Here is a 27,410-nt window from a genome sequence, read left to right as displayed (position 1 = left end):
CTTGAGGATTAAAACCTCAGAACAGCTGTGTGACCCTGGAAACGTCGAGCGACCCTCCTACATCCGGCTCCTTGACTCACAGGGCTGACATAATGGATGCAAAAGCTCTAGATGTGAGCATGAGGCTGAGAAATTGCTCAATAAATACTAATTACATTATCATTCTTATTGGTTCCCAAAGCCTTCTTTCCATTACAGCCTGGCGCTTCCCAGAGGAAAATCACTTGCACGCAATTTTAAGTCCTTTCACACGTATCAACCCATTTGCCTTCTGCGGTGGCCCCAAGAAGTTGAATCGTCCGTGTACCCCACTTTGTTTTTGCTTTTTGATGAAGACAGTGGGGTCCAGAGAGGCCAAGGCACCTGCTCAGGTCCCACAGGGGTGAATGGTAGATGTCCCAACCCCCCAGTCTAGAACCTTCTCCCTCCCCGCCTCCAAAGCAGCAGCAGCGGCAAAGGCCCATGACAGACCCTGGCCCGGAGCAGAGGTTACACCCTGGGTTCTCGGTGAGGAGAGAGGCGGGGAAGCCCGAGGTGGGAGGGGGTGCAGAGGGGAGGGTGGGGCTGCGTCCTTGATGTGGTGGCTGGGCCCTGTCGGGGTTGTGGCCACAGTCCTAGGGTTTGGCTAGGACGGCAACCGCCATTTCCGCTGGTGTGGCAATGCCGGGTGGGTCTGCAAACCCACGCCAGGCGGGGCTGGGGAAGGGAGGATGCTCTGCTTGGCCTGGTCCGTGGCTCTTTGTCTGGGGTGGGGGTCCGTCCCTGCCCGGTTTGGCTTCCACCCCCCGGCCCAGCTCCTAGACCCCGGCTTCCTCCTGGTGGATGGCATTAACCCCAAGTCTTTTCTGAGAGGTGATAACGGGTCGGGACTGGGAGGCACCTCTTCAGGCCCTTTAGAGAACATGATCGTGTGACAGCGATTGCCTGTGTCCGGAAGGCTGGGTCTCAGGAGCCTTTGGGGGCAGAGCAAGGCCAGATTCCGCACCCCCCAGCAAGGAGGCGGGAGGAGAGGGGGTCTGTCCATGGCTCTGGGGTAGCTGCTTGCCGTAGGTCCAGAAGGAAGCTGGGCAGGACCAGAGACACATTTTGCAGGGCCCAGTGCAAAATGGAAATCTCCCCTCTGCTTCCAAAACTATTAAGAATGTCAAGGGGGTGATACCAGCCAGGCCGGGTTGACCCTTCTAAGCACAGGTCACAGGCCCGTGAAGCTGCCTTGAAGTGGGACCTAGAGAAAGAGGATACAGGATGAGGTCGCATGAATAGGGCGGCCACAGGGGTCTTCTCCTGGCCCCCGGGGTCTCCTGACCCAAATGAGGAGACCCTGTAAACACAGGGATGGACAGTTTAGGGGCCGCGCTCAACAGTTTCTAGCCGGACTCCGCGCTCCACCGAGGCATTTGTAACTCCCCCAAGTCACCAGTGCATCTCAGCCAACCAGCACCCGCAGGGAGTCCACGTCCTGCCTTATTTGGAGGAGGGAGGGCGTTCAACTTCCATCCCTGTCTTGGGGGAGTTCGGAGTGCTGGGAAAAGATGTCATGCTTGGAGCCCATCTGGGAAAAAGGCATCTGGAGCTGTTCCTTTAGTTTACGGAACTGACTACGGAGGATGGCAAGTACAGAGGGTGACGGCCCAGAAAAGGGTCAAAGTACTAACAACGGGCTTGGTCGGCTCTGGCCCTCCAGGCCCCCCTCTCCGGGGCTTCGCGTGGCCGGGAAGCCTGATGTCCCTGGTTCGGCAGTGGGATCGGGACCAGTTTTCAGAGCAACATAAGCCAGGGGTAATTTTTAGCACAGACTTCACTTTCTAGTTCTTTTTCCCTACCCCTCATTTTTCAGTTGCCTTTAAAGAGGCCACAGAGAGCTGAAAAACAAATCCAAGTTTAAAGAGACAAGTGCAAAAATGCAAACCGGGCAAGGGGACAGAGCCACCAGCTGGACTAAATGTGTCTGGAGAAGCGCGTCCTCTGCTTGGCAGGTGCTGGGGATTTATGGTCGAGTTTTGTAGACATTTCACCACGTTATGAGCCAGCTCAGGAGACCCTCATAAAACTCTGCTTATATGAAAGAACAAACTAGCTGATAAAAGTCAGCTGCTGCCTATAAACGCGCTGTGGGGATCGCAATTGAGTGGTGGATTTATTAGTCTGGGCTCTTTGTGCAAATTAAGAACGAGTGCGCAGGTCTGAAGGAGGGGGGGCTGCAGAGAGCCTGAGGGCGCTGAGGGTTGCTCCCCTCCCTGCTCACATGACGGCACCCCTCCCCCGTTCCTTTCTCCAGTAGAGGGCAGAGGGAAGATTCTCGATGGAATTCGTTGCTGGGGATCTGCTCTTACATTCCCCTTCCTGCCCCCCCCCAACCCACAGGAAGAACCCGTCGGCCCCCATCCCCTGCATACCCCACACATCCTGTATGACAGCGGTTCGAAACCTGGGCTTATGTGTCCGTGGACGTCTCTAATGCGTCTCCGCGGCCCCGGTTCTGCATGCGGCGCGTGGGGAGCCCTCCAAATGAGTGAATACGGATGTGGGAGCCTGCACGGTGCCATCTACGGAACTTACTACGCTCCAAACGGTACATAGGGGTTGAGGGCAGAGGGCCGAGCAGGTGCCCTGAAGCCACCAGGGAAGACAGGTTGCAATCGGGAAGTGAGGAAGGCTCAGCTTCTTCCCCAGAGAAGGGGGATCTCTGTGGCTACTCTCCCCAGCTCCCTCGCCACTGTTTTTTGTTTGTTTGTTTGTTTGTTTTTGGTTTTTTAGGATTAACGCTCTTTCTGAAAGAATGAGGCTGCAACAGAATGAGGGTCCTTGATAAGAAGGCAGGTAGCCAGCCCCTCCTTGCACATGCCAGATCAGGACGTCCAGGCTGGAGCCTCAAATGCTGTACCAGGCACCCGTCTCAGAAAAAATGGCTTTCCTTTGCACCCTGTAGGGACGGAGGAGGGTGCCAGGAACGAGGTGGAGGGAGAGTGCCCGGAAGAGGCACCGCTGTCATTCCTTAAGGACTGGCTACCTCCTCCCAGCCCAGGCATTAAGGGGCAAAAGTGTCCAGCCCTCTCAGTCTGGGACCGAGGGAGGCTCACCAGCAGGGTTGCAGCTGCCCTGAGAGAGGCCTGGGTGCCTCTGTGTTCGGAGGAACCCTGCACCGTGTAGGACTGGGTGTTCAGGAAACCCAGCTGTCAGTTGAGTGGGTGTCGGGGGTGCTCCTGCCTTCTGCAGCAGGGAGGAAACTGGTGAAGGGGAAAGACTCCTTCCATCAGAACCAAAAAAACCCTGGTGCAGACTGTGGCGACGTCACTGCCAGGCGGTGGGCGCTTAGGAAACTCCGGGGGGTTGAGGGTTGGAGATGCTCAAGAGCACCGCAGAGCTGCCCACTTAGTGGGTGGCTAATCAGTCCGGAGTAAATGTCAACCACCCCTTCCATGTTGCTCAATGTATCCCAACCCTTCCTATCTCCTCTCAGCTAAACCTTCCAATCGTGTAAGGAATAGATCGTCAGCTCCATCATACCGAAGAAGAAACTGGAACTGAGAGGGAAGACGGCTTAGCCGAGGTCACTCAGCTGGTAAGACGGTGAGCTGAGATGCGAACTCGGGTCTGGGCCACTTGCAGTTCAGCAGGCTTCCCCAAGCTCCTTCCCCTTCTCCTCCAAACGTGCACCGTCCCGCACCAAGTGTGCAGAGAGGAGGCACTCTGGGCAGCTGAATCCCTCAACAGCTGGAGCTGGCACCCCGTTGTCCAGATCCAAGTCAGACACTGCACAATCCGGACTCCTCTGGCCAGCTGAAGTCCTCCTCTTAGGAGCCTAGGATCCTGCTGGCTTTGAAAAACTGCTACTCTGCCAAGAGACTGTTGAGGTCAAGTTCGTTCTTTCTTTCTTTTCTTTTCTTTCTTTCTTTCTTTCTTTCTTTTTCTTTCTTTTCTTTTTTTTTAGATTTTTTTTTTTATTCATGAGACACACAGAGAGAGAAGCAGAGATACAGGCAGAGGGAGAAGCAGGATCCCTGCAGGAGCCCAATGGGGGACTCGATCCCGGGACCCCAGGATCACACCCTGAGCTGAAGGGAGACGCTCAGCCACTGAGCCACCCGGGCGTTCCTGTTGAGGTCAATTTCTAAACATGCGTGGGGTAGAGACAGGAATGAAAGAGACCTAAGTTCTTCATTTCACCCCAACAGATTGTCTCATCGACAGGGAAGGGGTTCTGACCATCAAGAGTCTACTCCCCCCAACTGAGGGAAAACAGAAAAGAGCTCACATCTACTATCTCAACCCATAAGCTAGGATATGCTTTGAGAGGGAGCATGGTGGGGCGGAGGGGGGTGGGTAGCCTGGGTGGCTCAGTTGGTTGCACATCCGACTCTTGATTTAGGCTCAAGTCATGACCTCAGGGTGGTGAGATGGAGCCCTGCATCAGGCTCCATGCTCAGCAGGGAGTCTGCTTGCGATTCTCTCCTGCCTCTCCCTAGCTTGCTTGTTTGCTGACAAAATCTTTAACAAAAAAGGAGGGCAGCTCGGGTGGCTCAGCGGTTTAGCACCGCCATCAGCCCAAGGCCTGATCCCGGAGACCCGGGATCGAGTCCTACATAGGGCTCGCTGCATGGAGGCTGCCGCTCTCTATGTATCTCTCATGAATAAATAAATAAAATCTTAAAAATATAAAAAGGAGCCCTGGAATTATACCCACTATGAGGATTCTCCTTACTTTATAAATTAAAAATGAACCCAGGAAAAATGCCAACAGAGTCCTTTCTTCATTGGGGGTTAGTGGTGGGGGTGGGGTGGGGTATGTGGTATGATTAGCTAACCGAAAAATCCCAGGGAAAACGGGCATAATGAACAGGGGTGGGAGTATAAGAAGGCTGCAGAGACTGGTAAGGCACTAAGACTTTGGAAACCTAATGTCCATCAGCAAGGAGCTAAATAAACTATGGTATGCCCAAACAATGGAAATATATGCCACTGTTTTAGAAAAAGTTAAGGAAGCTCTATGGATTCACATAGAATAGTCTCCAAGATACAGTAATTGGGGGGGGGGGAGGTGCAAAGCTGCCTATGTAGCATGCTATTATTCGTTCACAGTTAGGGAGAAAAAACATTTGCTTGTAGTAGTTATCTTTTGCTGTGGGACAAAGTACCCCAAAACTTAATGATTTAAAACAAACATTTAGGGCAGTCCCAGTGGCTCAGAGGTTTAGCACCACCTTTGGCTCAGGGCGCGATCCTGGAGACCTTGGGATTGAGTCCCGTGTCGGGCTCCCTGCATGGAGTCTGCTTCTCCCTCTGCCTCTGTGTGTGTGTCTCTAATAAGTAAACAAAATAAAATCTTTAAAAATAAATAAATAAAAATAAAACAAACATTTATTGTGTTTCCATGGGTCAGGAACCTGGGCATGGCCTCTCTGGCTGCCGTTGTCTTTGGTCCCCGTGAAGTTGTAGCTGGGCGGTTAGCTGGGGCTGTGGTCTCAACTGAAGGCTCAACTGGGCGGGGTGGCGGGGTGGGCAGCTGCTTCCAAGTTCAGTCACGGGCTTGCTGGCAGGCTTCGGTCTCTTACATGAGTGCTCCACGGGGCCGCCCTGGAGCCTTGCAGCTCACCTCCCCGAGGGCGAGGGATCAGAGAGCAAGCGATAGACCCATGCGGGAAGCTTCGGGCTTTTTTCATCGGTTAGTTTCAGTAACTCCCACCACTTCTGCAGGGTTCCGTTCCTAGAAGCAAATCTGTAGGCCCAGCCACACCGAAGGGGGCGGGGGGTAGGATACACCAGGACATGAATACCGGAGGTGGGACCCTTGAGGGCTATCTAAGAGGCTGCCAACCACTGCACGGATATGGGCAGAGAGTGTTTTTGGAAGAATACATCAGAAACATTTCATGCTCATTGCCTCCAGGGAAAGGGAAGTGAGTAACTGGGAGATGAGAACTTTTCACTGAATGTGCTCTTGTACCCTCTGAATTTTGCATGATGTGAATGTGTCGCTTATTCAAAAGATAAACTTATTTCAAATTTAAAAAGGACAATTAAAAAGATAGCATCTTAATCGTAAAAAAAAAGCTAAGGAACAAGATAAAAAGTCATACTTATGTGATACATAGTTATTATTAAGCACCATAAAACACCTTATCTATTTATGGCCAGGATTTTTTTTTAATTTATTCATGAGAGACACAGAGAAAGAGAGGCAGAGACATAGGCAGAAGGAAAAGCAGGCTCCATGCAGGGAGCCTGACGTGGGACTCGATCCTGAGTCTCCAGCATCAGGCCCTGAACCAAAGGCAGATGCTCAACTGCTGAGCCACCCAGGTGCCCCTATGGCCAGGATTTTAAAAGCTCTGTGCCACACACACACACACACACACACACACACACAGACACACACACACACAACAACTCCAACTTGCAGAACAAAACACACACTCTGGAAGCAGGCCTTCAGGGCTCCTCACAATCGGGCTCCAGTCTACCCTTACGGGGCCATTCCTCCATCCGTGAACCCTAGTGACTCGCTCTGTGGAACTACCATTTGCCAGTTCTAGGAGGTAAAAGCAATAAGCACAACGCCTGGCACACCGCACTTTCGATCCGTGCTGGATTCCAGTCTTTCTCAAACACTCCCTTTGCTTATTAGACTGCCCCCCTCCACACGCAACACCCCGTGCTCCTCTCCATCCCCGAGTCCTAACTCAGATGTCACTGTCACTATCAAGTATCCCAGTGAGCAGCGGGTTATCACCTCTCTTCTGCTTTTGTGTCAGATACCCGCTTTTATTATCTTATTTCCTCACAACTTACTTATACCTAGAGGTTTGTACCCTTTAATCCCCTTCGCCTATTTTGTCCATCCTCCAACCTCCCCCCAAAATGCTTTTATTATTGTTTTATAATTTAAGTGTGTTCGATTCAGGCTGGTCCCTGGATTGTCAGCTTCAATAGTACCTGAGACCATGTGAGAAATACAGAATCTAGGACGCTGCCACCCCAGGCCTGCAGAATCCAAATCTAAATTTTACCAAGAGCCCAGTGATTTCTATACACGTTAAACCTTGAGAGACGCTGGTTTCAAGCTTTCCCTGGTTGGACTATAAATCTTTCTAGGGATCTCTTTCATCTGCCCCCAGAGTGTATCTTATGGCCTGATACCCAAATGTCTTTTGAGTTAAGTTTTATTTACAATTATTACATATGTGATACGTTTTTTAAATTCCTGGAGGAATGTCTACCATATTGTTAAAAACAGAAGACACCATGTGTTTTCACTTTCTGTGATATTTCTGTTTTTCGCAACCAGAATGTGAGATCTTTACAGGCACAAACACATGAAGGTTTGGAAAAGTAGAAAATCTAATACGTTCACAAAATGGTATATGATGTGTGTAATAGTATCTACTGTAATTGTGTTGAGCTATTTTTACAGATACGAAAAGATGGGCAAACTATGTTTTTTGAACAAGATTAAATAACCCTAAAAAAAAAAAAGATTAAATAACCCTATAGATAGATCAATGACGCTATATTTGGGTTTGGTTTCTTTGTGTGTGTGAATATGGACACCGTAAGGGTCTATATATCAAAATATCACTGATGGAGCTTTATTTGTACTTTTCTACACTTAAGAATTTTTTGACATTTCTATGATTTTTTTTCATTTCTATGATTTAAAAAAAAAAATATATATATATATCACTTTTGTAGTAAGGAAAAAAGTCATTTTCATTTTAAAAATATCTATACTCTTTATTAAGCCTCTTTACATTCAGTGACCCAGATTTTTCCACAACCCCCGAAGCTGATAGGTCTGGAAATACCCGACCATTTTACAGATGAAGGCAATGGGCTTCAGAAATGTAACCCCCAGGGCCTGATTCGGGGAGGTCTTCTCCCACCGTGGAGCTACTCTCAGATCAAAACAATGTGGTGAATCAGGCGCCAGCTTTGGTCAAAACCCCTGTCATTGTAACCATCTTGCTCTCCCCAGCTACTAACTGGGACAGGGGGACAAGAGAACTCCTCAAAGTCGGAGCCCTGAGCATAATTCATGCTGCACCACCTCCCCCTGGTGGTGGCTCTAGAAACTGGAGCTGTCCGGACAGTGAGGAGCTACAGCAGTTAGGGAACAGGGACACTCTGGGAGGTACGACGCTTTGACTTGCGGTTTTTCGACTCTTACGATGGGATGGTGCAAAACGCCACACGTGTCCACCAGAAACCGTCCTACACATTTTGAATGTGGCTCTCTCCCTGGGCTGGCAACTTGCGGCATGCTTGTGATGCTGGGCGGCGGCAGCATGCCACAGCTCAGTCAGCCCAGAGATCACAGGGGCAAACAACCTACAGCCATTCTGTGCCCGTACAGCTATTCTGTTTTTCAACCAATTACAGAAGATATTCAACATTTCATTGTAAGTTTGTGGTAGATGATTTTTGCCCAACTGTAGGCTAGTGTGAGTGCTTGGGCACCGGTTTGGTAGGTTAGGTGTATTAAGAGCATTTCTGACTTCCGATATTTTCAACTTATGATGGGATTATCAGGAGGTAACCCATCGAGAAAGATCTGTACTGTCTTCCATCAATATCACCTTTACTTCTTTAAATCAAGAAGAATCCTGTTCCATCAAGGAATCAGGTACTGACCCAAATACACGGAACAGGGCCAGGTGTCAACCAAGCTCAGAGCTTTGGATGATGCCGAGGGCGAGGCCACACTCCCTCCCCTCTCCCTCCCCACTGCTTCTGTGGCAGCGGCTCCTGCCCCAGTGTTCTGCACTGCTTTCCCCCATTCTCTCTGCCTCCTTCCATTCCCAAGCTTATGAAAGGCCAAGCGGTGGCCCATGTGCCCTCAGCCATGATGTCGCAGGGAGAGGTCCCAACATCAGAAGCCTGTCCTCAGGCTCTAGGCACTGATTTTTCTTTTCTTTTTTTAAGGCTTTATTTATTTATTCATGAGAGACACAGAGAAAGAGGCAGAGATACAGGCAGAGGGAGAAGCAGGCTCCCTACAGGGAGCCCGATGTGGGACTGGAACCCGGGTCTCCAGGATCACGCCCTGGGCTGAAGGTGCTGCTAAACCGCTGAGCCATTCGGGCTGCCCTAGGCACTGATTTTTCAAGTATGTCAGGTCACCACACTAGAAAGCACCAATGTCAGTCTTCAGCTGCGTCCCCCTTGTCTGCTGATAAACACACAGCTTTCTTACTCTTCCAGGAAAAAAGAAACATTCAACAGGGTATCTGGAATAGGAGGAGAGAAAAACTGTAGCATATCACCCTCTCCAGAGAATGCAAAACATCAGATTTATAAGAAACACAGACGCACTGCAAGGGCATCTCTGTAATGCTTCCAAAGAAGTGAGACACACACACACACACACACACACACACACACACACACAGAGCAGACATGAAGTAATAAATGAAAACCAGCACCTTGTACAAGGCTTTGGTGCTCATCTTCTGAAATTTGGTCCCAGGCCTTGGGCAAAGCTTGGATGTTTGCCAAGTCTCCCCACTGGATCGAGGACAGAAGGTACTTTCTCTTCAGGTAACTTCCTGGAAGTTAAGGACTACCCAAAAAGCAAATGAAATATGTTGAAGGGGAAGGGATCCCTGGGTGGCTCAGCGGTTTGGCACCTGCCTTTGGCCCAGGGCATGATCCTGGAGTCCTGGGATCGAGTCCCACATCAGGCTCCCGGCGTGGAGCCTGCTTCTCCCCCTGCCTGTGTCTCTGCCTCCCTCTCTCTCTCTCTCTCTCTCTATCATAAATAAATAAATAAATCTTTAAAAAAAGAAAGAAGGAAGGAAGGAAGGAAGGAAGGAAGGAAGGAAGGAAGGAAGGAAGGAAGGAGAAAGAAAGAAAGAAAGAAAGAAAGAAAGAAAGAAAGAAAGAAAGAAAGAAAGAAAGAAAGAAAAGAAAAGAAAAGAAAAGAAAAGAAAGATGTTGAAGGGGAAAAATGCCCAGGGGAGAGCGACCGGGAGCCAGAAGAGTGAAAGGGTGGCCTATCTTTCCATTTACCAGGTGGCAGGACTCACCAACGCTACCGATCTTTACCGAGCACCTCCTCACTCACAGAGCTACAAGGCCAGAGGGATGAAATGTTACCCCAACAACCTAGGATCTCACCATAAAAAAAAAAAAAAAGCAAGCCAGGAACTGAAAAGATACAATCTCAGTGACGTTAAAGGGGAAACTGTATAGCAGTTCCGAGGATGAAAACCTCCCTTGGCTGGGGGGGATGGCGGGGCGGGTGGCAGCAGAAGGATTCCAGCTGGCAGGAAAGGCGTAAGCAAAGGCACAGAAGTGGAGAAGCACGGACTGGTTTCAGGGCCTAGTAAATCCTCCCATCTGGCCAGCAAGGAACATTAGCAGGGAAGGTGGCTGAGAAGGCAGGTCGAGCCAGAACATAAAGAGCACTGAAGACCACCATGGGGATTCCGGTCCGTGAGCAATGGAAGCTGCTCAAAACTCCAATGTTGGCAACGGGCAGAACAAAGACATCTTCAGAAGGAAGTGAGGTCACAGCGGCTGGAGCCAGCTTAGAGGGAAAGAAGCCAGAGGTGGAGAAACCTATCAAGAGGCTGCATAGACCAGGGGCCACACGAGAGGCAAGAAACTACGGAAGAGGCAGTGCAGATACAGAAGGAAGATACGAGGGCCCAGGGAACAGAATCAAAGCACCTGCCAAGGGGTCGTGTGGACTTTCTCAGAACAGTACCTGGCACGTCATCAGTGCTCAGTACTGCTGGCTGAGGCTCCATCAAAAACACAGGCTGATTGTTACCTTCTTCTCAAAACCTTTGAATAGCTTCCCGTCGAAGCCAAGATCCTTTCAAAGACCTCCGAGGCTCTGCAAGGTCCGGCCCGGTCTCTCGGAATCCGTCTCCTATCGGGCTCCCCTTCCTCACTCCAGTCTAGCAACACTGGCATCCGTGCTACTTTCTGAACATATCAGGCCTGCTCTTACCTCAGGGCCTTTGCACTTGACATTTCTTCTACCTGGGACACCCTCTCCCCGAGTATCAACTGGTTCTCTCCCTCATCTTCCTTAGGTCTTTTCTCAAATGTCACTATCTCAGTGAGGCCTCTCCTGACTACCATGTTTAAGATCACAGCCCCACCCTCGCCCTTCGCTTGCCCCGTTTCATTTTTCCCCAAGTTCAAAGACAATGAGAACTGACCTGCACTCTATAGTCGTATGCTCTCGTGAAAACTGAAATGAAAAACTTCCTGAGACAGCTCTGGATGCTGTCTGAAACATATTCGCAAAGGATACGCATTTCGATAGTGTCTCTCAATATCCTGCAACCACTCCAACATGTCAGCCACAGAGGGGCTCACCGCTGAAGCCCGCTGGACAGCATCAATGCCAATCGCGTCTGCGTGCTGCTCATAGACCTCAAACACTTGTTCCACGTGCCTGCTGACAACGTCACGCACCTTGAGGAGGGTAGCTCTGGGGGGAAAAGTCTCACATTAGGCAATACCACGAGAGGACCCTAAGGCAGGGGTCCTCAACCTCAGCACATGCACATTTCAATTTGGACGGTCCCTTGTGGTGGAGAGTTGTTGTCCTGTGCGTGTTAGGATGCTGAGCAGTATCCTCGGCCTCTACCCGCTAGATGAGAGGAGCAAACCACGTCAGGACAATCAATCGGGTCTCCAGACACTGCCAAACGTCCCAGTGGGAAAAACTGCTCTGGGTGCACAGAGAGAGACTACTGCAGATAGGAGAAGTTACTTAACGCTCAATCATGTATAAAAATGGTGTTGCTCACTGCACACCCTAAGTGCTCACAACCCTGAGACTGGCACGTAGAATGACAAACACTTGTTCAATGAATGAATGGAGTGAAACGGTTCTTGGGAGGATCAAATGCAATAATGCTTATAAAGTGCTTAGGGAAGTGCCCAGCTCACAGTGAGCATAATAGTAATAATATTCTTATTATTCCAGGGCGTGATCCTGGAGACCTGGGATCGAGTCCCACATCAGGCCCCCTGCATGGAGCCTGCTTCTCCCTCCGCCTGTGTCTCTGCCTCTCTCTTTGTGTGTCTCATGGATAAATAAATAAAATCTTAAAAAAAGGGGTATCCCTGGGAGGCTCAGCGGTTTAGTGCCTGCCTTCGGCCCAGGTCGTGACCCTGGAGTCCCGGGATCGAGTCCCACGTCGGGCTCCCGGCATGGAGCCTGCTTCTCCCTCTGCCTGTGTCTCTACCTCTCTTTCTCTATGTCTATCATAAATAAATGAATAAATCTTTAAAAAAAATCTTAAAAAAAAAAAACTCTCTCTCTTCTAATCTACAAAGAAACCAAGCCTGGTTCATTGCTATATTCCCACCACCTTGTGCGTGGCTTAATTACAGGTGCTCAGCTCTCTTGTACAAATGACTACAAAGAAGATCCCTGTACTCGACCTGTTCCCGTTAGCCTAGGGCACAGACCGTATACACTGGACACTTATTTTGCTCTAGTCGAGAAAAGGCCTATCCGCGCGGGGTGCCTTTGTCAGGGATGCATTCCCTTGCGATTCTGGCTCAGGTCATGTTGTCATGACGGATCGTGACATGGGAGCCCTGCATGGGGCTCTGCGCCCAGCTGGGAGTCTCCTTGAAATGCTCTCTCTCCCTCTGCCCCTTTCCCCACTTATCCCCTCTCTCTAAAAGGGAAGGGAAGGGAAGAAGGAAGGGAAGGGAGGAAGGAAGGAAAGTAAGGAAGGGAAGGGAAGGAAGGGAAGGAAGGGAAGGGAAGGGAGGAAGTGAGGGAGGAAGGAAAGGAAGGGAAGGGAGGAAGGAAGGGAGGAAGGGAAGGAAGGAGGGCAGACTGCACACTGAGTGCAGAGCCCCAGCGCCGGGCTTGACCTCACCACCTGAGAGCACGACCTGAGCCAAAACCACAGAGCCCAAAGCCCGACTGACCACGCCAGCCAGGTGCCCCTGTAAAACGACTTTGTGACAAGAGGTCCCATTGCGGGGAACCCCCGGGTGGCTCAGCGGGTGAGCATCTGCCTGCAGCCCAGGGCGTGACCCTAGAGACCCAGGATAGAGTCCCACGTCGGGCTCCCTGCGTGGAGCCTGCATCTCCCTCTGCCTGCGTCCCATGCATAAATCAATCAATCAATCAATCAATCAATCAATAAATCCCATTGCAACAAATGGAGAAGAGGCGAGGCTGCGACACCTCCTTCCCTTCCAGGGAAGGGGAAACCCCCTCTCCGACTGATCCTAGCTGCTTAGGGAGCCCCCGCGTCTCCACCCTCCCGCGCGGAGCTCTTCTTACAGCGTCTCCCCTAGCTTGTCCAACACGTCGTCGCCAGCCTCCAGCTGCTTGCGCCGCAGCCGCTCCCGCAGGCCCGGGAAGGCCCGAAGCGGGGGCGCGTCGTCCAGCCGCGCGACCTGAGCCGCCTGCAGCTGCTCCGCCAGGCTGCCGAGCGCGGCCAGCAGGGGCCGGCAGTCCCCGAGCGCGCCCCGCCAGCGGCGCTGCTGCTCCTGCACGGCGGGGAAGCAGCCCCTCAGGGCCTCCCGCACGGCGAGCAGAGGCTGGTCCTGCGCCATCACCTGCCGGACAAGCCCAGGCCGGCGGGCAGCGCCAGGCGGCCCAGGTGCGAGGGTTCCCGTGCGCAAGCGCCGTGTACCCCCTCCGACCCGGGGGCGGCCCCGCTTTCAGGTCGCAGCGCTGTCCCGAAACCCGGGCCTTGAGCCCGAGTTCTGTCTCCTCCCCTGGCAGCTCCGGTCGCCTTCCCCGAACCGGCGGGAGCCCTGGAAGCCCGCGGCGGCTAAGCGGGGGCGCCCACCGGGGCACCCACGCCCGGCGCTCCCTCGCCGCCTCTCCGCGCATGCTCCAGCGCGGCAGCCGCGGCGCAAACGGAGGTCGCAACGCGCGATGCCTTCTGGGGGCTGTAGTCCTACGGGCGGAGCGTCCTTGTGATTGGATGTTGCGGGAGCCTCCCAAGACGGCGACTTCTGATTCGTCAGCCGGTGGCGGTTTGAATTCGGCGGCGGCGGCTGCACGTCGGGTTCTGCAAGGAGCTGCTCCGTCCTTGCGGCTGCGGAGGCGGGGGTTCTCTTGGACGCTTTCGGCGACCCGCATGTACGTGCCCCGCGCCTCGTTTAAGCTCGGGCCTCCCCGGGGCAGCCTGTGCCCCCCGCTCGCCCCTTAGGGCGCCCGCCCGGCCTCTCCCGCGACCTCGGCCGCTGACCGCCCCCCCCCCCACGCCCCGGGGGCGCCCGCAGCCTCCACCCAAGCGCCATGGCTCCGGCTAGGAAGGGCGGCAGTCGGGTGGCCAAGACCAGCTCCTTGCGGAGCCGGAAGCTCGCCTCCTTTCTTCGGGACTTCGACCGGGAAGGTAGGGGGCGCAGCCGGGGTGCGGGCGGGGTGGGGTGCGGGGCCCCGGGCCCCGGTTCACCCGCCCGTGTGCCCTGCCCGCAGTGCAAATACGGTCCAAGCAGATCCAGTCGGACACACAGAACCTCCTCAAGGAGATGGACAACCTGTACAACATCGAGATCCTGCGGCTCCCCAAGGCGCTGCGCGAGATGAACTGGCTCGACTACTTCGGTAAGAGCCGCTCGCGTCCCCAGGCCTCGGCCGGCGGTGATCACCCCCGCCCCCCGCCCCCCTGCGCTGCTTATTGCACTTCCCTGCTTCACCTGTCTGCACAGGACTCTGACGTCATCTGCCCCGCAGGTAGGCAGGCAGGCAGGCAGGCAGGCAGGCAGGCAGGCATCCATCCCCTCTAAAGGACCCCATACTGAATTCTTGAAGCTTTGCAGCTACTCAATTCAAGCTGTTCTAGGCCCAAAACTGCTGGATTGAACAGGTGCATGTATGTGTTCCAGGAAAACGTTACTTAGGGACGCACAGAAATGTGAAATTTGTGTGCATTTTTTGTGTCACAAAACGCTCTCTCTCACTTGCTCGCTCTCTCTCTCTTTTTTTTTTTTTTTTGGATAGTTTATCCAGTCGCTTAAAAACGGATACCTGAATAACTTGGTTCGTTAACCAGAGCTCAGATGGTTGGAGAACCCTAAGCCGTACTTTCTGCATCTCATGGAAACCGTCAGTTAAAAAAAAAAAAAGGGCAAATCAGATTGTGAAGCGCAAGGACTCAAGTTTTTCTGGCCAGCAGAAAACTGCAGCCTGTTCTCTGGCCCCCATGTTAAATGCCCAAGGACATGCGACAGGCTCTCGTTTCTGCTCTGGGGTGCCCTTACTTTTCCTCGTTTCTTTATTATTAGCTATTATGTAGGTTCCGTCCTGCATAGAAAAGCACGTTGTGTTCAAATTGTGGTTACTTAATGACCCTTTTGACTTGCACGTTTCTACAAATACTCATGGAGCGTGCCTCTGTCCCAGTGCTAAGGGGTGAAAATGCTTTGGGAAATAACAACAGACGTTGTCCCTACCCTCAGGAGCTTACAAGTTAGTAGAAGAGGATCGTTTTAAAAATGCACACATGGGCAGCCCGGGTGGCTCAGTGGTTTAGCACCACCTTCAGCCCAGGGCCTGATCCTGGAGACCTGGGATTGAGTCCCACATCGGGCTCCCTGCATGGAGCCTGCTTCTCCCTCTCCCTGTGTCTCTGCCTTTCTCTCTTTCTTTGTGTCTCTCATGAATAAATAAATAAAATCTTTTAAAAAAATAAAAATGCACACATGATTATATAGCTAAAATTATAAGTATCAGAAAAAGGGTAGAGTAGTGGTTGGTAGGTCCATTTATATAGTGCTTCCCGTGCTAGGTGGGCAGGCATTGTATTGAGTGTACTACGTAAGTTAACTAATTTTATCTTCATAGCAAAAGTGTTCATTGTTAATATTGCTCCTATTTTATAAATGACAAAATTAAGGCACAGAGAGGTTGTTTACTTTGCTCAACGTCTCATAGGCTAGTTAGTAGCAAAGTATACTTATTTAAATCCAGGCATTCTGGTTCAAAGCATGAATTTCTAACAGTTCTACAGGACTCTATGAGAGTTTCTAGAAGAAGGATTAACCTAACTTTACATCTAAATCTTGTGCAGACCTCTTTGTTCAGCACACATTGGCTATACACCTACCCCATGCCATATTTTCGCCCGAAATTGTTTTCTAGGAATTCAGGTGAACATTTACACAGCTTTGAGTAATTGTTGGGTATGATGAGGCTGAGCATCTAACTCAGCACTTCGCAGGGATCTGTTGTGATAGAACAGTAAAGAGCCTTGGATTGGAACTGAGTTTTGAAAGACGAATTAGAAACTTGTTGGGCGCAGAGGAGCATTTCCGATAGAGGGAATAATACGTACGTGCCAAGGCACGGAGTCATGAGAGACAGCGACACATTTGGGAAATAAGGACTTCCAGTGTGGTGGAACCTAGAATATGCATAATGGGGTCAGTCAGATATGGAGAAAAATTAAACGAGGTTGTAAAGATCCTTGAATGTTGAAGCCAGGGTTTAATCTGACCCATTTTTAGGCAGATAATGGGATATATCAGGGAGGATGGTTTATCATTAAGATCTGCTAGTAACTAAATAAAATGTTCTTTTTAAAGCCCTTGGAGGAAACAAACAGGCCCTGGAAGAGGCAGCCACAGTAAGTGACCTGTCCTATTTTGGAACTGTGCTTAGTTTTTAAGTTTAATCTTGTCACAAAATCCAACCAGGGGGTGCTTACTACGGAGGAGGTTTTGTAGGGGACGTATCCTGTTTATGCCAACTGGAAAATTACGATTGTCAAATGCTGAGTCTATGAAGCTCAAATACCGTCAAGTTCTACAGAGGGAGGCCATTCTGTTTTGGGCAGGTTCTTTGCAACTCTCTGCCCTGACCTCTCAGGCAAAGCAGAAGCCTCAAGCCCAAGTCCCTCTAAGCCCCTGGGTCATTACCTAATGGCCTGGGCTGCTAAGTGCCAAAGAGACTTGTTTTATTTTTATTTTATTTTATTTTTTTAGAAATTTTATTTGAGAGAGAGGGAAAGGGAGAGAGGGGCAGAGGGAGAAAAAAAACTCAAGCAGACTCTGCACTGAGCACAAAGCCCAACATGGGGCTTAACTTCACAACCCTAAGATCACAACCCAAGACATATTCAAGAGTTGGACACTCAACCGACTGTGCCACCCAGGTGTCCCGAGACTGTTGTTTTATCATGTCCTACTGTAGAAGCTACACTCTTACTTGGGATTCTCAGGATTCCTCATCCCCTCTCACCTCCTCTATCCTAGCATCAGGATCAGGAAGAGAGTAAGATGAGGAAGCAAAATAAACAGGTTAGATCTTAGATCTGTAGTGTCCAGTGCAATAGCTACCAGCCACAAGTAGCTATTTTAATCAATTAAAATTAATAAAATTAAAACTTCAGTCCCTCAGAGACACTAGCCACTTTTCAGATGTTCAGTAGCCACACATGACTAGTGACTACATATTGGTAGCTCAGAAATAGAGCATTTCTATTGTTGCAGAAAGCCCTGTTTTACAGTGACAAGAACTGGTCCATAAATGGGTCTTCATGGAGACCTTAGGCATTGTACACAAAATCGTACATAAGCAATGTGTGTATAGATACGCATTTGTCATTTTTCTGGGGAGAATGTTTATTATAACCTTCATCAGGTTTACAAAGTGAACCCAAAAGTCTACATCCTACTACACATTATTAGAATTACTTGGAATCCTAGGTTTTGAAGGGATCTGACTGCAAACGGTGCATAGTAGCATTGAATAGCAGGTTTACAGCAGCCTCAGAAGTTAAAGATATTTCAGAGCCAGTTGTTCAGTCAGGAAAAAACTAATTAGAGAGTTTGGGGGTGAATATTGTAGAAGAAAGGGGATAGCTGAAAAATAAAATCAGGAGCTAGTAAAACATTCTTCGTTCTGGCTTTCTCTTTCTTTCTAATATGTTCTTGCCTCCACACACCCAGATATAATGTTTCAAAAGACTTAACCTCTGAGATGAATTATACTCATTAGCTAATACATCACTTGTTAATTAATCAGACTCTAGAGCTAAAGTCAGGGAGCTTCTAGCGTAATATGAAATAGCCAGCGTCTTCACACCAAGTCAAGAGAATTGTAGCCTTAGTTAATATGACTTAAAACTCAGGGAAGGAATGATACTTTGGTACAGAAGTTCATAATAATTAGGTATGTGGGCATCTCTCAAGTTTTCACTTCTAGGAAACCTCACAGGGCTCTGATATGGTCATACTCATGGTTATGATTCTTTACAGTGAAAGGATCTAAAGCAAAATCAACAAAGGGAAGAGACATGTGCGCCAAAGTCCAGAGGAAACCAGGCACAAGCTCCCAAGAGTCCTCTCCTAATGGAGTCACATAGGACACCATAATTCATCACTTGTAAAATGTTGTCTACCAGAAAACATTTTTGAGACTCAATGCCTAGGATTTTTACTGGGGGCTGGTCGCATCGGCATCTTCTGTACCTAGCATGTACCAAAATTTCAGACTTCCAGGAAGAGAGCCAGTATGCGGCATAAGCCATGTTGTTTATTCAAAGCTTAGGATCAGAGAACCATTCTAACCAGGGAATGGTGGGAACCCTGAAATCCGGGTTCTTACACAAGCCACCAGCCAGCCGTGCAAACAGGCCTTTCAGGTCTTAGGCCTGTTAACTCTTCTGCTTAAAGCTGCTCGGTGGCCTGCCACCACAGAGACCTTCATAACATGCCAGATGTTTTTAGAGATGGCAGATATTTGGCCACTATCTATTCCATCAACCATTTCAGACGTCACTAATCTACAGCACTATTTCTTGCTAAGATTGGACAGCCTCAGAATGCTCCTCAGCACTCCACGGAGTCCCTACCAATCTGGAGATGTAACTTGCCATCCCTAGTCCGTAACAGCTCTTCTGATACTTCCACACGCCGTGCAAGGAAAGCCATAGAATCATACCTGCTCGTGGCTATTCTCATTCCCATAAGTAGTCAACCACTGGGAAAACATTTAATTAGAATGACAGTGATTAGAAGCCTTCTTGAAGGGCCCGTAAGTGCAACAGAAAACCGTGTGGACGCTCCAGACTTAAAAAAGAGAGAGAGAGAGAGAGAGAGGAGAAAGAGAAAAGTCAAATACAGCACCAAGTATAGAGAATGTGAGTCATTAGGAACTTGTATTGTTTGCCAGTGGGATGTAATCAAGTGCAACCGCTTTGGAAAATGTTTCGGTATAATATCAAGGCTGAACATTTGTGTAGCTACAACCGTCCCGTGCCCCACCCCTAGTATACAGCCAAGAGAGAAGTTGGACACATGCATCAGACACATTATGAGATGGATCAGAGTAGCGGTGTTGGTTAATAGCAAAAAGACTGATGACAGGAGATTGGACAAACTCACTGTGATAGAGTCCCACAGTGCGATGTTACGTGGCAGGGAGAACAGATGAATTACAACAAACAGTGGTCAGAAGTGAAACCAAGTAAAATATTACGTAAGCACATATATATTTATAAAAAAACAAAAACAAAAAACCACGCTTTTAAGCAAATGGGATGATGGTGGCACCTCTGGGGGAAAATGAGAAAATAGACCAGGGAAGAATGTAGAGTTAGAAGCAAGTTATCAGCAACATTTTAGCTCTTGGGCTATATTTATGAGAGTTCACTCTATCGTGTTATAAGTAATACGTTACAATCTTTGGTCCATAACAAGTAATGTGTTTTTTAAGTTAATCGTGTTGAGTCTTAAAATATTCCCCATATTTGATGAAATATGCCTGGTGTTTTCTGGCTGTATTCATCACAGGCTGACCTGGATATCACAGAAATAAACAAACTAACAGCAGAAGCTATTCAGACACCCTTGAAATCTGCCAAAAGTGAGTACTTGTTGAAACCCCTCGTTGAACTGAGAATGGAGGCCAGGCGGTTGGCTGGTTGCTCACAGAGGCCTCGGTCGTGGAGCCTCTTCCTCAGATGCCTGGTCCTCAGGCTTATGAATCCAATCATGTGATTCTGGCCGCTGCACCGAGTTAATAGTGTGCAGGACTAATAGTGAGCAAACTCCTGGGCCATGTGGAGCGAGAGTGAGAGTGGCTTGTGGTTGTACATGTTTAGCAATGAGACACTAACTTGTATCACTCGACCGCTGCGATGCTGAGAAAGTTTTTTCTAACCTGCATAAATAACAATATTTTGCTGTAATAAATAATACTTCTATGACATGTGTCCAGTACTGTCCAAAGGCCTTTCCGTCATTCATTCAGCCGGCACAATCCTAGGGTTTGGGGAAACAGGAACGAAAGTAACAGACCCTGTTCTTGTGGAGAACATCCAGGTCTCATCTTACCCCTGTGAGGTGACTACTCCCCTTTATGGATGACGTGCTGAGGGAGCACAGCGAGGGCCCCGTGACCTGGGCAGTGCTGGGACCGGCCTCATGCTCAAGCCTGGCTGAGTCCAGCGTCTGCACTCTTACCAGAATGCTGGGCAGCATGTGGGCTTTCTTGACCAGTCTGGGTAGTTTCTTCTGTCTAAACCCCCTTTTTTTTTTTTTTTAAAGCCACCTTATTTATATTCAAAATCTGTTTCTTTCTTTTTTTTTTTTTTTTTTTTTTTAAGAAGATCTTATTTAGCAGAGAGCATAAGCAGGGAGAGCAGCAGGCAGAGGGAGGGGGAGAAAAGCAGACTTCCCTCTGAGCAGGGAGCCCAATGTGAGGCTGGATACCAGAGCCCTGGGATCATGACCTGAGCCAGAGGCAGACGCTTAACCAACTGAGCCACCCAGGTGCCCCTCAAAGTCTGTTTCTTGATTACAGCCTAAGATTACATAAGTTTTATTTCCTCTAGAAACAGGACTGCATGAAAATATATTCCTATGAGCATATCAGTTTGTTAAAACTATTTTCTTATAGCACGAAAGATAATAAAAGTGGATGAAATGATAGTGGAAGAAGAAGAAGAAAATAAGAAGAATCTTCGAACTTCCAGAGTAAGTAGGCACTCGGGTCTGGGGCTGAGAGCCTACGAGAGACAGGGAAATAACAAAAATACAGAACATCCCGTTGCCCCATCCCCACCTGCCAGGGTTCACAGTGTAGCAGAGAAGAACGCACTTAAATGGCTCATAACAGAAGCGACCATAGAAGTGTGTATAGAACGCAGAAGAGGAAGCTGTCACGTTTTACCTCCCCAGTTAGGATACACCCAGGCCTTTAAAAGTGAGGGAGATTTCACTAGCTGTGAAGAAAGAGAAGGGAACCCCGGGAGGAGGTGAGAAAGTCCCTTCAAGTTCCATTTAAGGAACAGGAAGCAGTTTGGAAGCAGTTTGGGCTGACAGGGATGTAGGCTGTGGGTGATCTGTGTACAGTAGGGCCGGACAGTGAAGGGCCTTGTATGCCGAGCTCAGGAGCTCCCATCTCAGCAGGTTGGTTATGGTAAGTGACGCTGCCAGATTGGTATTTCAGAACAATGTTTGGGACAAATGGGGGAAGAGAAAAAACGGGAGACAAGGAAACCAGTTGGGAGGCTATTCTAAATCTTAAACTGAGCCGGTGACCCTATATAGAGACCAGGGATGGTTCTGACCAAGCAAGACTGGTGGAGGCAGAGAGGAAGCAGGGATGACTTGAAGAGCCTTTATCTTGGGCAGCGGAAGGTGGCACAGAGTGGGAAGAGCAGGGCTGGGTTCGGGTAAAGGGGAGCACCCGGTTGTGCCGGTGGTTTGATGCATCAGGTGTTCCATTCTCTTCTGAAATTTCAGCCTGGAGCTCAGGGAGGAGTGGGAGATGGAGGGGCATGCTGACTCCCAGTGTGGGTGTCGACGAGGTTGTGCCAGGGGGGGCACGGAGGGGGCGGCTGAGCACGGGTACTGGAGGGACGCTAGAAAGAGGAGCTCAGGAGGCAGCCAGCGCTGAGGGGAGGATGGGGTGGGGGAGATTGGGCACCCGGGACGGCCCCGGTGACCTTCACAGCATTCCGTCGGGGAGTGGGGGGCCAGCCAGGCTGCAGTGAGTGTAAAGGAGATTTACCTTTAATAGTGGCCAGAACCCTCTACTTTGAAAATCCAGACAGTAAAAGTCCTGAGTTGATCAGTCGTCTTCCATGTTACTTAAGCCACTTCCCTCGGGACATCGACCTCCTGTTCAGCCTCCGTTTCCTTTTCCAGAGCTGATCCACCCCCCTTTCCCGCCCCTCCTTTTCTTACCCTTTTCTTACCCTCCCTCACCTTCCCCCTTTTTGGGGGCTTTTAATAACCACAGTGTCATTCGATTGTGAATCCAGGTCAAAAGGTGTCCTCCGTCCAAGAAGAGAGCCCCATCCGTACAAGGAAAAGGCAGAAGGAAAAGGTGATGGGTTTTCCAAACCTTGGTGTGTGTTTTGGTTTTACTGGCGAGCCCCGTCCGTCGTGGCAGAAATGGGGGAAGGGCTCCCGTGGCTTGTGCTCAGGGAGAGCTTGGGTCTCCAAGCTGGAGGCGCCTGGAGAAAGGATCTGACCCAGCACGCTCTACGGTTCTGCCCACGTTCTCTCTTCTCCCCGTTTTTGTGTTAACGCTGTCGGGGAACGCGAGGCCCGGGAACCTGTAATAGGCACTGCACGTTATGTTCACGTGCCTGACAGTCCCCGTGCAGAGCTCCCCCGTGGCCGGTCACAACGTGGCTGTCACCACCCTTCTTGACATGTTCCCCGTGGTCCTAGTAAGAATTGCCGGGGACCTGATTGTGCTGGGCCCTGCTGAACATTTGGGACGGGGCACAGGGGCCACCTCTTAAGGAGCTTAGCACATTGCAGCAGGGACGTGTGTCTGTGAAGGAGGAGACTCCCTGAGCAGTGGTAGGTGCCCGGCCAGAGGACAGGAACTCCGGCTGAGGGGCCTGCAAGGTACTGAGGGGCCAGACTCGAGGCTGACGGACGGCTTGGCTTCAGAGGTCTGGTTCTACCCTGACCGGCTTGTGATCTTGGCCACGTTGCTCCCCTCAGTGCGCTCAGGTTCCCGTGGCCATAAATGAGGCTGACAGCCAGCGTCCGGGGTTGTTGGGAGGGCTGCGCCAGTCGGTGCATGGAGGCACTGGGGATGGTACCCACGTGGTCACTGCCCTCCGCGTGTGACCCATGCACCTCATGGCCACCCCTTACCTGCCATTACAGGTCGAGCCATTACAGCACCGTCACCCCAGCTGTGAGCCGGCTGGAGTTGTCTCTGGTGAAACCAACTCCAGGCCTGACCCCCAGGTTTGACTCAAGGTGAGTAACGGGGGAGGGCAGCGCCTACATCTGGGTGGGAGCCCCCAGGAAAACACTTGACCCCTCAGCCTGGCACGCCCTCTCGGAAGAGGGTAACTGTCCGGGCTTCTGAGCGTCTGCCTCTCGCCTGAGAGCTGGTTCACCTGCTTTCAGCGTCAAAATGAGTCTTTATTTGATGACAGGAGAACACGCTGCCTCTGAGGACTAGGGGGCCGCTAGTGACTCTTGCTCGGCCTTTTCTGTTTCTGATCAACAAAAGTGTTCTTTGAATGGGCAGGTGCTCTCCCGCACCCTCGGTTAGAGTGCGAGGGCATCCCGTCACACCGGGGAGGCCAAGGTGACCCAGGCGGGAAGCTAATCTCTTCCATGGGGCCGCTCAGCTGGTCAGGAGACGCTCCGTAGCCATTAAAGAAGCGGATCCATATGTGCTGGAGGAACAGCGTCGTGATGACGGGCGTCTCCAAGCATGTTGCACAACGGGGTGCCCTGGATGAGCCCCATTTGTGTTTATATTCAGAGGACGTTTCTGGAAGGCATGAGGAGTTGAAAGTGGGGCTCTCTGGGGCGAGGAGAGGGAGGAAGACTTCTTTGAATTCCCGCTTCTGAACTGCTTTTTCACATGCACATACAGCAGAGGGCATTTAGAGGAAAACAGAATTTCAACTGTCTTGAGAAAGTTTGTTTAGGAATTAGTATAATGCTAGAATCTCCGAATCCTCCTCTTCTGACCCTGGAAAATTCCTCCTGCTAGAAGCACTTAGCCACTCTTGGAAGTGCATTAACCATAGTTTATTTCTGGCTTTGTGGATGGCTGGATGGCTGGTGTCCACGCAGAGCCTGGGACCTAAGCTTTCCGTGGATAAGAACTGACTTTGGCTAGATGGAGGTTTGATCATTACAAGCTCCCTTCTCCAGCTGTGTGTAGTCATTACTGTTTAAAAAGACTTTTTGCCCTAAATTTAGAACTCGCCTTCTTAGAAATGCAGGGTTTGAAAACTACAGCTTGAGGCCAGATGGGGGTTGGAAGGGCTCACGGCACCTCGTGTCACTTTCTGTGCCAAGCCATCTTGACGGAGATCTCCCCACTTCACAGGGTCTTCAAGACCCCGGGCCTGCGTACCCCAGCAGCCAGAGAGCGGATCTACAACATCTCCGTGAACGGCAGCCCTCTCGCCGACAGCAGAGAGATTTTCCTCACGGTGCCGGTGGGCGGTGGCGAGGTGAGCGTCTCACGGGGAGGCCGGGCTGGCATCCGTGCCCGGCTCCGTGTTCCGTTTGTTCATCAGCTGACATTTGCCCACCTGCCAGGTGGTAGGCCCAAGATGTAGAGGACATGATTCCTGCCCTCGAGAAGCCTTCAGTAGTTGAGATAGGTGCCCAGTGCCCTCTAGTGTCACGGGACGTGTGCAGTTGGGGGAGATCCTGCAGGGAGTACAGAGGAAGGCAGCATCCGGGTTATGTGCCCTAGAAAGGGGAACGTGAGCTGGGTCTCCCGCACTGGACGACTCTGAGGGGTTCTGAAGCGGGCTGAGCCCACTTGCCCTGGGCTGAGTAGAGCAGAGCCTCAGCTCCTGGGAGCAGGGAAGGCGAATCTGCGGGGCGTCCTTGCCGTTATTCCCCGGGTGAGCCAACCATGGTCCAGGGTCAAACGCCAAGGTCATCAGCTCCTTGGGGGCAAACTCCTCTCCTAATGGCCTTGCCCCTCCCCCTTCCCGCTCCCCTTGCCCAAAGTGCAGGATATCCGGGGGCCCCCTGGGGCACAGTAGGGCACGGGTGCAGGGTCCTGCCCCAAGGGACGTGGCCACTGAACCCACTCTGCTCTCCACACAGAGCATGCGATTACTGGCCAGCGACTTGCAGAGGATGGACATCGCACAGCTGGACCCAGAGGCCTTGGGAAACATTAAGAAACTCTCCGTGAGTCTTGTAACTGTCCGCACGCGGGCTGCCTCTGGCAGCTGGCTTAGTTGAGCTGCACGTAGGATTGTCTGCTCCATCTGGCCCGCATACTCAGCGTGAGATGAGAGATGACCTCCACGGGGCCCGGGGTTCCACCTCCGTTCTCCCTCCACACTGGCTTGCGTGTGGCCTCGGGCAGCCCCGCTCCCAACTCCGACTTCGCTGCTCTAATGCTCAGCATTGACCGTCCAGCTTCTTGTCTCCCCTTAAATTCTCAGGAGGGAAATTAAGTTGGTTCAGCTTTGGTCACACGGGCCTCCGGGTCCAGTCAGCACAATCCCCGGGGGTGGATGGGAGCTCTCGGCCCAAACAGGGCTGCCCCAGGTGCCCCCTTCCTGGGTGCCTGTGAGGGGGACATCCAGGGAAGGGGCGAGGGCGGAGCTGCCTTCCCAGCCAGGTTCCCCCAAGGGACCTCCGTCCTCTAGAGGAGATCCACTGAGACCTGGCCACCCCAGCCTGAGGTGACAGGCAGGGCCGCTGTCCTGCTCTCCGCTGACCCGCCTCCTTCCCTCCGTAGAGCCGCCTCGCCCAGATCTGCAGCAGCATACGGACTCACAAATGAGGTTGCTGTTCCAAGAAGCCCCGCTGGACAGGACGGACCTCCAGCGGGCACGTCGGGGACCCTGACGCCACCTCTTCCCTTCAGGCTTATTGTTTGTTTAAGTGTGCAGCTCCAGAGCAGGGAGCGGTGTTCCTCAGGGAGAACCGGGGAAGCGGGGACACTGCTCCCCCATCGGTTAATACAGCTTAGCTCCTCACGCCTCCCCGCCCGCCGCCTGCCACCTGCCGCCTCCCGCCTCCATGCAGTCGAGACGTCCTGTCCTTCCTGTAGGATTCTCCTTCCTGCTCTCAGGGCTGCCGCTCCTGCCTCCCGCAACCACATCCTCTCTGCCTTGCCTCCTTCCATGGAGGTGGCCTGCAGGAACCTCCTGCTCCCTCTTACCCAGCACCCTCCGTGCCCGGCGTTTCTGTGTTGCTTGAGGCCGGGAGCTTTAGGCTCAGAGAAGTGAGGGCCGGGGCCATGGGAGGAAGATCGGATGCTAGGAGGAGCCGTACAGCAGAGCGAGGCCTGTCCAGCAGGGACGCAGCAGGCGCATCGGCCTGGCCCCGCTTCCTCCCGAGGCGGACCCAAGTGGCCCTTCAGGATCTCCTGCCCGCCCTGCCCAGTAGTTTTTCCCAAGCTGACCATGGAACAGTGGTTTGTACTTCTCCCTTGACCGAAGACCAAAAATTAGTTTGGAGGCAGCTTCCTTGTCTGGCACCTCTACCTCTCTACTTGGTAGGGATTTGGATAAGAGAATTCTAGAGCTTAGCGTAGTCGAGGGCTTCGTGGGACCAGCTGCAGAGGGGTGGTCTCTGAGCTCTCCGTGCCAGGTCCACAGACTGCAGAGAGCACTTCCTGTCATGGGGTTCGTCGGGGGCAGGTGTGAACTGCCTGGTGGCCTCACTCCACATGTCTGGCCTGTGCTCCGGGCATCGGCTCAGTGTTCAGAGCCCACACCCCGCCCCAACGAGTCCAGCAGTGTGGTCCAAAACTGCGGGCCCTGGGGCCCTGTGTCCTCTGCGGCCCTGTGTCACACTCGGCGTCACCCGGCCAGGTAACCCTCCTGGCAGTCCAGTCCCGTTGCAGCCATATCCCCTTCAACTTGTTTTATTCTCCTTTTCCTGATACTTCTGTGCGTATCGTGTTCCCAAGCATCTCTTATTAAACTCTTGTAATTAGGGCTATTGAAAGGTATCTGTTTTCAATAAATTGTGGGTTGGTTTGTTTTTAATCCATATTCAGCCTGCCTGTCTCTGAGCGGTGCTCCCTGGACTAGAGGCTGTTTGGGGACCGAAGCTGTTGCGGGGGGGGGGTGGGGGGAGGCTCTGAGCGGCTGTTTTCCTCAGGAGACACGGAAACCTTTCCTTTAGACAGAATCTGATACCTGGAAAGGGGGCCCTTTCCCCAACGTGCAGGTAACCCACCCCCAGTAGGCTTCCCCCAACGCCTGTTCGTGAGCAAGAAGTTCATACTGGGGAGGACAAAACCTCGGCCATCTACGGTTCACCCGAGCGCAGGCTTGTTGACGGGAACAGCGGGGGCACAGGGAACGCAGCCACCACACTTCTCCAGGCCCAGAGTTTCAGGGCCCTGGCAGGTGTGCCTTCCTGAACTCGTTCTGCACTGAAAACCATCCCGCTTGGACCCGACGGCAGAAGAGAAGAACGGGCCGTCATCGAGCCCGGCCACCTGGCTCTGACCACGATGGGCAGGGACCCTGTGGTCAGCGGCAGCA

At 51.5% G+C, this 27,410-nt stretch overlaps 2 protein-coding genes and 1 long non-coding RNA gene across 4 annotated transcripts; 2 read left to right on the top strand and 1 right to left on the bottom strand.

The window, feature by feature from the left end:
- Positions 1-1,487: 1,487 nt before the first annotated feature.
- LOC140602422 (uncharacterized) lies at positions 1,488-12,284 on the top strand. 2 transcript variants are annotated; one of them, XR_012005387.1, is made up of 4 exons: positions 1,488-1,779; positions 2,365-2,572; positions 3,461-3,562; positions 11,945-12,284. It is a non-coding gene; the product is annotated as an uncharacterized lncRNA (long non-coding RNA). The 2 variants fall into 2 exon arrangements; XR_012005386.1 differs by lacking the exon at positions 11,945-12,284 and having other exon boundaries at positions 3,461-5,355.
- AIRIM (AFG2 interacting ribosome maturation factor) lies at positions 8,899-13,836 on the bottom strand. The gene is made up of 4 exons (XM_072771893.1): positions 13,268-13,836; positions 11,264-11,443; positions 9,420-9,538; positions 8,899-9,224 (listed from the first exon to the last, which is right to left on the bottom strand). Exons 1-4 carry the CDS (start codon positions 13,540-13,542, stop codon positions 9,187-9,189), a joined length of 612 nt encoding a protein of 203 aa, XP_072627994.1. The 5' UTR covers positions 13,543-13,836; the 3' UTR covers positions 8,899-9,186.
- Positions 13,837-13,977: 141 nt separating this feature from the next.
- On the top strand, positions 13,978-26,906 carry CDCA8 (cell division cycle associated 8). The gene is made up of 10 exons (XM_072771892.1): positions 13,978-14,333; positions 14,417-14,545; positions 16,525-16,565; positions 19,735-19,807; positions 20,843-20,919; positions 22,212-22,276; positions 23,077-23,172; positions 24,266-24,392; positions 25,003-25,089; positions 25,649-26,906. The coding sequence occupies exons 1-10, from the start codon at positions 14,237-14,239 to the stop codon at positions 25,691-25,693; spliced, it is 837 nt and encodes a 278-aa protein (XP_072627993.1). The 5' UTR covers positions 13,978-14,236; the 3' UTR covers positions 25,694-26,906.
- Positions 26,907-27,410: the final 504 nt, after the last annotated feature.

This window comes from Canis lupus, chromosome 13 (genome assembly GCF_048164855.1).
Source record: "Canis lupus baileyi chromosome 13, mCanLup2.hap1, whole genome shotgun sequence".
Taxonomy (NCBI): domain Eukaryota; kingdom Metazoa; phylum Chordata; class Mammalia; order Carnivora; family Canidae; genus Canis; species Canis lupus.
Note: the sequence above shows the minus strand (reverse complement) of the source record. Positions and strands in the feature narration are given on the sequence as shown.